General features: G+C 37.7%; 2 protein-coding genes across 2 annotated transcripts; one reads left to right on the plus strand and one right to left on the minus strand.

Annotated features, from left to right (window-relative positions):
• Nucleotides 1-836: 836 nt before the first annotated feature.
• Nucleotides 837-5,986, plus strand: LOC122300636. The gene is made up of 4 exons (XM_043111439.1): nucleotides 837-1,116; nucleotides 1,216-1,444; nucleotides 4,210-4,365; nucleotides 5,227-5,986. Exons 1-4 carry the CDS (start codon nucleotides 916-918, stop codon nucleotides 5,916-5,918), a joined length of 1,278 nt encoding a protein of 425 aa, XP_042967373.1. The 5' UTR covers nucleotides 837-915; the 3' UTR covers nucleotides 5,919-5,986.
• Nucleotides 5,987-8,421: 2,435 nt separating this feature from the next.
• On the minus strand, nucleotides 8,422-10,293 carry LOC122300637 (plasmodesmata-located protein 2-like). Its single transcript, XM_043111440.1, has 3 exons — nucleotides 9,081-10,293; nucleotides 8,807-8,914; nucleotides 8,422-8,726 (listed from the first exon to the last, which is right to left on the minus strand). The coding sequence occupies exons 1-3, from the start codon at nucleotides 9,871-9,873 to the stop codon at nucleotides 8,719-8,721; spliced, it is 909 nt and encodes a 302-aa protein (XP_042967374.1). The 5' UTR covers nucleotides 9,874-10,293; the 3' UTR covers nucleotides 8,422-8,718.
• Nucleotides 10,294-12,790: the final 2,497 nt, after the last annotated feature.

Here is a 12,790-nt window from a genome sequence, read left to right on the forward strand (position 1 = left end):
TTGACCGGACCAACAAAATATAATATACATATTCTAAAATATTTTATATAAATATATATTATTGCATATAATAATTATATAATTAATTTTTATAATTTTTATCTAACCTATTACTATTGATAATATAAAATCTTAAATATGCAATTACTAATATGCTATCAAATAATTAATATATTATATCAATTAATTAACCTATCACCATTAAAGAATGAAAAAAGTTACACAACCTCCTATTATTCACATAACCTTCACACATCATATTTTTTTAATTTTATTAGTTTTTCTTTTATCAAATATTTAATATATGGATAATAAATAGAAAAATTCAATTAGATTAAGAAGAATAAACTCAAATTTTTTTGGAAAAATATAAAAAAATATAAAAAAATGTGATGTGTAGAGGTTGGGGTGGTTGAGTAGTATTACTCTTAACTAATTACTAATATTTACATATAATTAAAGTTATTAAATAAATTTGTTGTAAAATAGTTGAGTTATTAGATAAATTATCATTTGGTATTGGGTCAGACTAAACGGACCAACTGGACAAAATAGTTTCAATCCGATCCATATGGGAGTTGGGTCCGGTCCTAAGTGGAAAAATTCTGAACCGAAGGAATTTAGTCCGGCCTTAAAAACCTGTAAACCAATCGGACCGGAAGGGACCAAATTCAAGGCAGCTCCCTCTTTCATAAAATTTAAAATCAAAAATCAAGAAATCAAAAAGAAAAAAAGAAAAAGAAAATAAATAAAGGGAGATCAAAATTATTAACTGACGTGGCAGTTTGACGCGAGTCTTGTTTGGTTTTTTCGGCAAATAAAAAATTGGTATTACATAGCAAGGAGTCGGCCGGGAGTCAGGACTTTGTGACTTGCCTCTGGGAGGGTTTAGTAGAACGACTAGGCTTTCGGCTGATGTGGCGCAGGTTGGGATCCGCATGGAACGTCCGGCGAGGATTTTCATCCGCAGTACGGCAGCGTATTGAGGACGAGGGGGATTGGTCTTATTCCTCCGAGTGGTGGAGGGCCGACTCCGACGGTCACACCGTTTTCCGTTCCATTTCCGACAAAGGAAACGGCCTCGTCTCCGTCGTCGCCTACCCTTCCTCTCAACCTGTGAGGCTTTCTCTCTCTCTCTCTCTGAATTTGTTACCATGGTGCTTAAGAGCACCGATGTAAATATTTTCAACGGTACTGTTGGTAAATAATATGCAGAATGATGTGCACTGGCCTGAAATGGAGAGATGGTTACAGCGAAGGCAGTTAGAGGTACTTCCGGTATGTGAACGCGAGGGGCGTTTTAGGATACTCGGGTACCAATGGCGGGCGCTTCGTTTTAATGATGATACTCGCCAAAGCACTGTCAAAGTGATGGCTGCTTACCGGGAATCGGAGCCCGGTTCCGTGTGCCTAATGCAGCAGCCACATTGCCTGGCTGTTCCATGTAAATCAAATTCCTTCAACTGCTTTTACGCCTTTGTATGTGTGTGTGTGTGTGTGTTTGTGATATGCTGTTGGAGAATTGCCAGAGAAAGAACGCTGTGAATTGCATCACGTTGCGTTTAAGTTAGTTCTTTATATGCTGTATGATGTTAGTCTAACAGGTAGTTCACACCTCGGCATTTTGGGTGGATGAAATATAGGGCTGAGAGCCACTATGAGCTCTAATAAACATCTATGATCTCGTATGTTGTAGAACTGTTTGGTATTGAGGAAGTTGTTAGAGCATACTTGGGAGGTTTTCAAAGAGGGTTAGGGCTAGCTGGAATGCCAGATAGCTTGATGAATTGATGTTATAGGAGAACAGAGCGTACTTTAAAGCAATTAATAGAATAAAATGTCGTAGTGGAACGTTTTGGAGGTTATTTTGGCATCCCTAGCTTAGTTTGGAGGATTCTCATGGGAGTCCAATTTTTCTCAACCTTTTGGATTATTTTTTTTAATCTTGTTAGGAGAGAAAAGGAACAAAAACAGTTTCAAGCCAACTATAAGGGACCTTGTAGAGATGGTGTACTTTAAATAAACAAAGTTTCATTTCTGTTCATCCCATCGCATGGCTGATCACTTCAGTACCTGATGGATAAACAAAGTTTCTTTTTCTCGTTTCTAGCATGTAGATTGTATCTTTTCTGCACATTTTGTATACATGTAGCATTTATATGTGCACCTTTTTGAACCCAAATCAATGGCACCTATGAAAGCTTTTACTTCCACAAAGATCACGTTTATATTCTCTGGAAAAGTGAAAGGGAAATAGAAGAAATCTATCTGATACATTGGGGGTCAGTAATAGTTTGGATGAGTTAAAGCTATACAGGACCCAGTCTTGGGGTATGCTGAGGATCCCTTTTGACTAGTCTTGTCTTGCCTCTTCTTCCAAAGAAAAAGGCATTCAATTTGAGTTATTATTGATTAAGATCAAGTCTCTTGTGGGCCTTCCCGTGGGCCTCAGAACTTGGCCCGGCCCCTTCCATCCCCTCTCACTTATATCCCCTTCCTTATTTTGCCCGACCACCTTTCTCATTTCAGCCACCTCCCACTGCAGTTGCCATACCTTCAATCGGGCATTACTAGGTAAATGGCTGTAGAGATATCATAAGGAACCTGATACCTTGTGGAAGACGGTAATAGAGAGCAAATATGGGGACCTATGGGGGGGTTGGTGTACAAAAGAAGTGAGAGGAGCACATGGAGTGGGCTTGTGGATACATATAAGAAAAGGGTGGGAGGTCTTCAATCGTTATACCCGAATCCGTTTAGGAAGAGGAACCCGTATTAAGTTTTGGTACAACACTTGGTGTGATCATGTGGCTCTAGAGGAATCTTTTCCTTCTTTATTCAGAATTGCAAGAGATATTGATGCTTCAGTAGCCGATGTACTGGAAAGAACAGGGGACCAAGTTCAATGGAACATCCACTTCAGTAGGGTGGCACAAGATTGGGAGATGAGCAGTATTGAAGCCTTTTATAGCCTTTTGTATTCTATTAAACCGGGTAATTCACAGGATAGTCTTTGGTGGATACCTACAACCAAAGGTACTTTTTCGGTGCGCTCGTTCTATAATTCTCTTACTCAAGAGACACCTGTTCAGTTTCCATGGCGAAAGATATGGAGACATAAGGCGCCACCCAAAGCAGCTTTCTTTGTGTGGACTGCAGCATTGGGTAAGATTCTCACAACTGATAACTTGAGGAAGCGCAGGGTGATCATCGCAGATTGGTGCTGTATGTGTAGGAAGGGAGGTGAATCGGTGAACCATCTCTTAATACACTGTGAGGTAGCGAGAAGGTTATGGAATGAGGTATTTGGCAGATTGGACTTAGTTTGGGTGATGCCGGAGACGGTGGTCGGGGTTCTGGCCAGTTGGAATAATCTGAGAGGAAATTAACAAATAAAAGCGGTGTGGAAGATGATCCCTATATGCATCATGTGGTGTTTATGGCGAGAGCGCGCAATGACAGAACTTTCGAGGACAAAGAGAGATCGATGGAGGATTTGATAGTCTTTTTCTTTAGAACTCTTTGTACATGGACCATAGCGGTTGATTTAAATGGATTGGGGTTACATGAGTTCCTCATATCCATTAATCAAACATAGAACTGGTCACTAAACTTTGTATCAGGCTTTTGCCTCCTTTTTGATAATATAATTACTTTACTTATCAAAAAAAAAAAAAAAGATCAAGTCTCTGTTCAACTCCAGATATCCTTGATTTGGGAATCTTGGGATGCCATAACTATGAGTTTGTTTATCTATTGACACCAACTGTTCGAATACTTTTCTGTGTGAAATGCATGAGCGTTTCTGTGTTCCAGTTATTGTGCGAGGAGAAACCTCACTTGTAGAAAGTAGTACATGACATTGAATCATGTTAGTTTCTTAAACGGGTGCGATTTCTTCTGATGGCAATCATTAGATGTGCCATCTGTTGTTTGGTCTTTAGCTACACTTGAGTAATGGATATCATATTGTCAATCTTTTACTTATCAAAAAATATATATATTACTTAACAAAAATAGATCTGACGCCCCCTTTTGTTACGTTGACAGTTTTTTTTTTTTTTTTTTTCAATCAAGGCAATTGATCCTCACAACAACACTTGTTATTTTACATTTTACTTTGTTGTTGTGGATGTTGAGGTAACATCTTGATCTCTGCCGAAGAGGAACAAAAGAGTAACCATTTGATGTCTGAATGCCATTTTGCAGACCTAAAGAGTATGCTATCAGCTGGGTTGGCTACCATAGCATCCTGTAGTTATGATATAATAGAAAAGGCGGTGCATGGGAAGAAAACCATGAACATCTTATGCATTGGTCATGGAGGGGGAAGCTTACCATTATTTTTGGCTAGTAAAATTAAAGGTGAGAATCTATCACTTAACCATTCTGTATAATTTTCTTCTATTATTATTTGACGTATTTGGAAAGATTTTGAACAATAAGTGAGTTTTTACTTCACTTTTCTGGGAGCCAATCATCTGCTTTTCCTTTTTCTAGGAAGATGTGATGATTTCTTCACTTATTGTTAGGGGAAATATGATCATTCTAAGATTTGTAAAATCTTGAAGTCTATTCTTCTGTTTGGTATGTGGATAATTTGGTGAGAAAGGAATTGTTGGAGTTTTTATAGGGTTGAACATATGTTGATATCTGTGTTCTTGAAAACTTTGTGTAATTGGAGGTCTTCTTAAGCATCGTTTATTCCAGTTCTTTTGTAAAATTTGATGATCTTTTAAATGTTTTCCTGTGATTTTTTAGGAGTTACTCCATTTACAACTTATGAAAAAAATTCTCATGTACACACACACAGCTGACCTTTCTTGAAAATAGTGAGTATGTATCTCTTTCCTCCTGTGCTTTTTGGCATCCAATGTTGCTGCAGAGAAAGCTGAAAACTCAGATACTCCTTTGGAAATGACTTTTGCATTTGCATACTTGTGTTATCTTTTTGGAATGCAATCACTTGCCACAGTAGTATCATGCAACTTCCCTTATAAACAGCTTATTAAACAAAAAACTTCCCTTATAAAACTTGGAATGCCAATCCTAATATGTCTTCCATCTTTCTATGGTTGGCTTTTGGGCAGAAATCTTAATCTTCTTGCCCATATTAGCAAATCTATGTATAATTTAGTGATTTCTTTTTCCAATATCCAATTTTCTTTTATTGAATTATTGGTTGCTTTTTTGCTAAAACCTTACTTGGAATTCTTGTTCCTACAGGTGCTTTGATTCACGTGGTTGAAATTGACCCCCTTGTTATCTCAGCCTCAATCAAAGCTATGGGTTTTCCTGCTTTCTCAGTCATGACCCAATCAGGTCAGCGTGTCTTCTCCAAACCTAATGCCATTGATGAAGTTCTGTGGAAAGGCATCCATGAGAAGCTATACCTCTATGAATCAGATGCTGAGAATTTTGTCCTTGACAACAACAATCTATATGATATGATCTTCATTGATGCTTATGATGGTGACGACATCTTCCCTCGCAAGCTGTGGGACCCAAATTCCCCATTTCTAAAAGCTCTCAGTACTCAACTTCACCCGGAACATGGCACTGTTGTGGTGAACCTTCATTCAGATTCTGAACTTCTGAACCCCGATGGTTCTGTTCCATCTGTTCTTGAGCAAATTTTGCCAATGGGGAAATACGTTTCCAGAATCGCCAGAGCATACAAGGATGTACTGGTAGGAAATGGGAAAGAAGGTTCTGGTTTGGGTTTTACTGTTTCGGTTCCTTGGGTGTGCAATACATCTTTAGTTGTGTGCAGAGGTTTACAAAAGAGTGGTGGGCATCTTAACAGGGATTTTTTTATGAACACTATCATGTCAAAATCCCTTGAAGTGGAAAATCTTCTGGACTTACCTTTCTCATGCTTGCAGTATATAAAGAGAGGTTTAATGTTAGTTGATTGAGCTCTGAACAGCCTTAAGTTTATCATCTTGGCATTCTTATATTAAAATATGCTTGGCCATTGAGAGAATTTTGAGTTTTAAGATTAAATATTAAAATGTTATATTTTAATATTATTATTATTTTGATATTTGAAAAAGTTAAAAAAAAGTTGAATTGTTTATTATATTTTATACGAGTATTTGGAAAAGTTGTAATGATGAAATAAGATTGCCAAACAGTACTACTACGAATGCTCCCCATCTCTCTCTCTCTCTCTCACTCTCTCTGCTAAAAGAATACCATGGTATAGCATCTTACTTTCAAAATAAGATTTTTATTTTGATAGAGAGGCCATCGGCTACCGGCCTACCAGAATAAAGTCCCCCTCCAATACATAAAAACAGGACCTAGAAAAGAAAAGAAAAGCAGTTACTTTTCAACCCTATTGACATATTTTTAAGGGGGACAAAAGCGTTTGAGGAAATTTAATTTTTTTTTTAAATGAAATTAGATTCTTTAATGTCAAAAATCGGATTGTGAGAAAAGGAAGGTTCAAACCAAACCATCTTTTAATTTTTATTTTCGAATTTTCATAAATAAAAATTTTATATTAAAATCCCCATAATATATTGTTCTAAACCCGTGCCTTAATAAACTGGCTAGGCGCCGGAAAAGCGGAGAGAGTCGAGGCCCCAAAACTCTTGGAATAACCCCCCTTCGGCCCTTCCTTACATTTTCCACGTACACTTGGGGGACACTGAAATGGCATCGCCGCAGGGCAAGAAGCGAGTCTCTACGACGACCAACGACCAGTCCCTCATTTCTAGGGTCTCCCGCAGCGTGTCTCAGTCCCCGATCCTCCACCAGATGAAGCGAGCCGACTCCGACGCTGCTTTCGTGTCCAATAAGCTAATCCGCAGCACCGGCAGGGCTGCCTGGATTGCCGGTACCATCTTCCTCACCTTGGTTGTCCCGCTCATCATCGAAATGGACCGCGAGCAGCAGCTCAATGACCTCGAGCTCCAGCAAGCCAGCCTCCTCGGTACCTCCAAGTGACTCCGCTCCGCTCCGCCTCTCTCGCCTCAGGTCAGCTCGGCTAGGAGAGGGGGGGTTTCTGGGGTTTAAGGTTTCGAATTGAACGTGACGTGACATTTGATTTGGAATTTTGAGAATCAGTATTTGCCATACTTGAGCGATTGTAACTGGATTCTCTTCAATTGCTTTGCCTTTTTTTTTTTTTTTTTTTAATGGATGCCGCAGTTATTAGGTTCATTCTTCCCTCCTTTTGGTTAATTTGATATGGTTTGGAACTTTGGTGAACGGTGACTCTATGATATGGCGTTTGGTTGGCGAGAAACCAGAAAAAGAAACATTCCAATCAACATTTTCTGAAAGGAAATCTTCTTCTGATTCAAATCCCAAACGAGGGACAACATTCTCAGTCCCCCGTAATTTCTTAATTTTGCACTATAAATTGCTTCGAAGCAATGGCTTGTTGACAAAAGTTGAACCTTTACAATTGTTCAAATATGATGTTAACTCAGTAAATGGGGAATTGCAGTATGATAAACCTTGAGAGTGTTTTCCATAAGATGCCTTTGCGGATTTCTCCTGGAAATAGACTATAGATTGGTTTCATCAAATGATTTGATATCCAATTATGCTTAAAATTCTGTTCACAATTTGTTCTTGCTGATGCTATGTGCTTTGGAGATTTTAGCACTTTTTAAAAGAATTAGAAGTGTCGCATCCAGAAAGAGTCAAGTCCTTTGCTTAGTGGTCAAAAGCCAATAACATAGATATGTTCAGGGAAATGGTGGTATTCTGAGTGTTTTGATTATTGGGGAGAAATTATACCAAGATACTTTTTATTTAAATTTTGAATTCTCAATTGATTTGAATTTCAAATTTTCCATAAACACTATACTTATTTCAAAGAGCTCTAAAAAGAGTGGTAAGTGTTGAGGAATAAATCTCATATTGCTTATGGACAAGGTTTTAGGCATGTTGCTCATTGCTTATAAACATGTCTAAGACCTTGTCTACAAGCAATATAAGATTTATTCATCAACAGTAAGAACGATTTTATCCATTATCCAGCCAGTAAATTTAGCATTTGATCACAAGTAACCCGATGTCAAGTTAAAAGTATCACCCTGCTAAAAAAAATTAGTGCATGCCGTGGATTCGAGTCTTGTTAATTTGTTGAAATATGTGTGTATTAACTGTGAAGTGCTGATTTTCACACTAATAACGATAAGAGAAATTAGTATTCAATACAACATAATTGAGTCTAAACCGCAAAATCCAGTTTTTAGCTTCTGATAATAAACCAATGACTGATTAAGGCAATTCAATACATGAGAAGCCAAACTGGTGAAAGTGACTGATTAATTCATTTTCAAGATAGCTTCTATGCAGTGACTTGCTCTAAGAATTCAGTGTCATTATCAGAACGACTTGTTAAGACATAGACCCTGCGTGGGAGAGAAGGATTGCAATTGCAACTTTGCTAGAAAGATGTGAATAAAATAGACAACCATTAATCTAGAGAAGAGGGCAAAGAGACAAACACCCACATGGCTAGAGGGATCACAAAACAGTCATTCCTACAACTTCCACTTTTGTGAAAATTTTTCTTGATTCCATGCCCTACTTGCTCTCTCTCTCTCTCTCTCTCTCTCTCTCTCTCTCTCTCTCTCTCTCTCTCTCTCTCATATTCTCCTCAAAAACTCATTTCCTTCTGACCAAAAACAAAAAATAATGATGTAGAAAGAATCCACCTCGGAAGAACTTTGCCTCTTTGGAACCCATCTCCAATCAAAAATCTGCACAAAACAACATGTTCCAGCTGTATCAGCGTTAGGAGCAGAAAAGATAAAGAAGGTCCACCTCATTTTTCACATACCATCATGTTTTCTCATCAAATTCCTGGCAAAAAGTAGGCAAATTACTAGAAACCCCACTCCTGCTGCTCCTCCCAATATTATCGCCACTGTCTTACCTGTACTTCCCTCTGTTTCCGCATTAAAATAAAAACACATCCCGCATTATTAATACTGGACTAAAACTAAGAAGTCCTGTACACTTATGGATTCATTAGTAGAGAGAGAATGAAAAAGACCCACTAAACTTTGGCAAAATAGAGATTACAGAAAGAGAGAGAAAAGTGCCAACTTTACCTGAAGAAGAGGAAGAATAGGATGAGGAGGAGGAGGAGGATGATGAAGAAGATGATCTCCTTGGAACCCCATTAGGATAGTAATCATAGCTCATAAAGCATTTATGCAGATAGATTTGGCCCGATATAGAGCTCCCACATTCAACCTGAGCTTTCTGCACAGCGCTCTTCACACACTCCCCACAATCTGTGTTCCCCAAATCCCCCTCACACTGAGCCAACAAATACACGGCTTCGAAGCTAGTAGTGTAGAACCCGTTGCCACTAACCACGCCGTTTTCCAGCACCTGTAACGCAGCGTCCCTCCTTTCCTCGAACCCACTTCCGGCCACGTTTGTTGCCCCGCAGGTCTTGTAGAGCAGCTGGAAGCCTGAAATCTGAGCAAACCCTGAAACCTCATAGAGAATGTAGCAGCCGTACAGCTGGACTCTGGCGGCTATGGCTTTGCCACACAGACTATCTGCCATTTGGGGAAGTTTGCTCACACAATTGTAGCAATCAGCATTGCTAAGGTCCCCTCTGCATTGGAAGAGACCAGAGATGGTGGCTTGACCACTGCCAGAGGTGGTCTTGAAGAACCTGGCCTTGGAGGACTGCGAAACCAGGGAACCAAAGAGGGATGAGAGGGACTGGGAGTAAACCCCAGTTGGATCTGAAAAGGCCTGCTTTGCACAGCCCTTGTAGACCAAGGCTGTGTTGTCAGAAGCAGATTCAGCGAATGGGATAGGCTCAAGATTGGTAAACAAAACCAGAGAGATAAGTAAAAGGGAAAAGGGTTTTGAGAGAGAACCCATTTGAGGTAGTGTTGATGTATCAAATCATGGCAGGTTTTCGGACCGCGGGGGAGGGGGGATGTTGCTAGGTAAACTGAGAGATTGTGGGTTTATTTATGTGGTGCTTGTGATTTTTTTTCTTTACTTCCCCCCCTTGGACTGTCCTGTCTCTTTAGGTGAGCAGAGGGTTAGGGATGTGGCTTTGCCTTTTCTCCACAGAGTGATGGTGTACAAATGATGGACATAAAATAATATTTTTTATGAAATGGTGAACTATTTGTTTGGTTTAATAATGTAATAACTTCATATTTGAAGAGAATGTGAATAAAATGTTTGAATAATATAAGAATGCTTAAATGAGAGAGATATATTCTCCAACCAAATGAAGGTGAGGAGGCTGTGAATGGAAAGGAATCTGACTTTTGGGGAGCGAAGTGAATGCAGTTTGACTAAAGTTCATCATACGTAGGTATGATTTGAAATTTGTTTTACAAGTTTTTAGAGCAGATGAAACCTCTGGGGTCCAAGAAACTGGGACAGATATTCAAATTGGACCCTAGCATCTGCAGTCTGCACGAGAATTTATGGCCTTGGGAATCACTTCAGGACAAGAACATGGGTGTATATGTATAGCTGGCGTCTGGGTTGAGTTTAGATAAACATTACATTACACATGAAATTGTTACCAAACTTTACTTGAGCCTCTTTTCTTTTGTTCATTCTGAAAGAGATGTCCAACAAAAGCCATTTTTTTCACTTAACACAGACAAGAAAAAGGGTTCTATTTTCAAATTGGATATGTACAGGTATTGTAATTTCTTGGTTTGTAAATACTACATGGTGGTCCTTCAAACAGAATGAGAAAAGTAATGGCAAGAGGACAAAATAATTCAGTTAAAATTACTTTGTTTTACTCTGCTTTTTTATATCGATGTTTTGGACCAGTGCTGTATTAAATAAAATGATTGAGGTATGGCCAAAAAAAAGGAGCGGATGTTTAGCTGTACTAGCCATTCTAACATCATATTCTTTTTCTTTGTCTCCTCTTATTTAGCTGTTCTTATCAATATTGTGGAATTGAAATTAATGGCTGAAACAATATAGGTGGCATTGTCACATGTGTAGAAAACTTGATTTGATCCCACATTAGAGAGCTCCCAGATCAATCCCTTTCGTTTTCTTGCTCTTGTTGTCTTGAACAACTATGTATCACATATACTTAAATAGTTGGATGGAAGTGGGATAAGGTGGAAATCCATTCCTTAAAAAACAAAAATAAAGCTCATATTCAGGCTCGGAAATGGAGCAATGAATCTTGGAAGAAAAAACAATGTATTTCCAAATAGAATTATTCTACCAAATAATTGGCAAAAATGTGGGTCTCTTGTGAGATTCCCAAGTCCGAAGAGGCAGCATAGGTGTGTGCAGTGTAATTTACAACAGCTCATAGTGGAGGTGCCGATGCCTTCAATGCCATCAAGAGGTGCCTTCAATGGGGTCTCGTGATGTGGTTATGGAGTTGCCTAGCTAGCCTTCGTATTGTTCTGGGGCTTTCGAAATGGTGGAAACACGTTGAGATAGAAAACCATGTCCTCAAGTTTGACCTTCAGCACGAAAGAGAGAGATATGTGAGATGAGCCATAAGACATAAATAAGATCCACTTAATATGTCTATCTTTTAAACGTTAAAGGCTCGAACTTAAGACGAACTCAATCGTATTGGAACATCGGAATCTATTAACACAAATTAACTTTTTGTTAGTTTATGGACGCATCTTTTCATATAATAGTGTCACTCATAATCGATGTAACGCATTTTAAATGGTTTTATTAGCCAACATTTAGTATGAAACTACTACAATGCACAGCCAAGTTATCAACCAATGTTACTAAAAAACTACAAATCCAAAATGAGGATTATCTAAATAAATAGGCTTGATTTCTATAATTCTAAGCAGACACACTTATAGGAAAGGGGTCTGACTAGTGAGTTAGATGGGCTTAACAACACCACAGATAAATTGGAAAAGAAACAAAACATGAATTTTTTAAAAAAATGATAAAATTATAACTCTTTTTGCAAACATCTTATAATTTTGTTTTCGATAAAATGAAATTTTGTAGAATAATGATATTTCTATAATTATTTAAAATGACTGTTTTTAGAAGATTTATAAAATTAAAAAAAATAGTGTTTTTATAATTATTTACATAATTTTATTTAAATGAGAGGTATTTTTATAAAATAATTTATAAAAATAGTATCTTTTATAAAAATATCTCAATTTTAAATATGATTAATTAAATAATTATAGAAAGAAATGAACTTATATTATTGGTAGAATATTTTGAACGGAAGAGGAAAGCGAATCAAATAGGAATAGGAAAATGCTGCTCAAACGTATGCATCAAAATGCATCATTCTGTCTCTTTTTTTTGTTTAATATTAAAAAAATGGTAAAATGTATTGGGTGATGCTACTCAGCCCCATGAGTTTGCCCCCTTAGGTATTGTTTGGATTGAGAGAGCCTCTCAATTTATTTTATTTATTCATTACAATTTTTTCAAACTTCCATACAAAATATAATAAACAATTCATTTTTTTAAATCTCAAAACAAAAATAATATTCTAACAATATTTTATTTAACTTTCAACTCATTATCCAAATCTTTAGGTACCTTTTGAATAGTAAGTTAAGATAAAAGTTAAAAGTTAAATAAAATATTGCTAATATTAACGTCATGTTTCACATGTTTTTAGGTCGGCTCTTAGCAACTTGGGTTTTCGGTCTTGGACTTATAAACACAAAGAAAACATCGTGAGACGGGGCCGTGGTGGCGGCTGGAGAGTCTCCGATGCCAAAGTTAGTATTGTCTTAGAGTAGAGTGTAAGTAAGTAAAAAATTCAGAGAGTTTAGAGATAGAGTTCATAGTACCT

Source organism: Carya illinoinensis, chromosome 2 (assembly GCF_018687715.1).
Source record: "Carya illinoinensis cultivar Pawnee chromosome 2, C.illinoinensisPawnee_v1, whole genome shotgun sequence".
Taxonomy (NCBI): Eukaryota; Viridiplantae; Streptophyta; class Magnoliopsida; order Fagales; family Juglandaceae; genus Carya; species Carya illinoinensis.

What these genes read in the sequence shown, in the direction of transcription:
- LOC122300636 (XM_043111439.1), top strand. Translation starts at nt 916, where the DNA reads ATGTGGCGCAGGTTGGGATCCGCATGGAACGTCCGGCGAGGATTTTCA. An exon ending in CCTACCCTTCCTCTCAACCT is followed by an intron (nt 1,117 to 1,215) that starts GTGAGGCTTTCT and finishes AATAATATGCAG; the next exon opens with AATGATGTGCACTGGCCTGA. An exon ending in ACATTGCCTGGCTGTTCCAT is followed by an intron (nt 1,445 to 4,209) that starts GTAAATCAAATT and finishes GCCATTTTGCAG; the next exon opens with ACCTAAAGAGTATGCTATCA.
- LOC122300637 (XM_043111440.1), bottom strand. Translation starts at nt 9,873, where the DNA reads ATGGGTTCTCTCTCAAAACCCTTTTCCCTTTTACTTATCTCTCTGGTT. An exon ending in CTATTCTTCCTCTTCTTCAG is followed by an intron (nt 8,915 to 9,080) that starts GTAAAGTTGGCA and finishes ATGCGGAAACAG; the next exon opens with AGGGAAGTACAGGTAAGACA.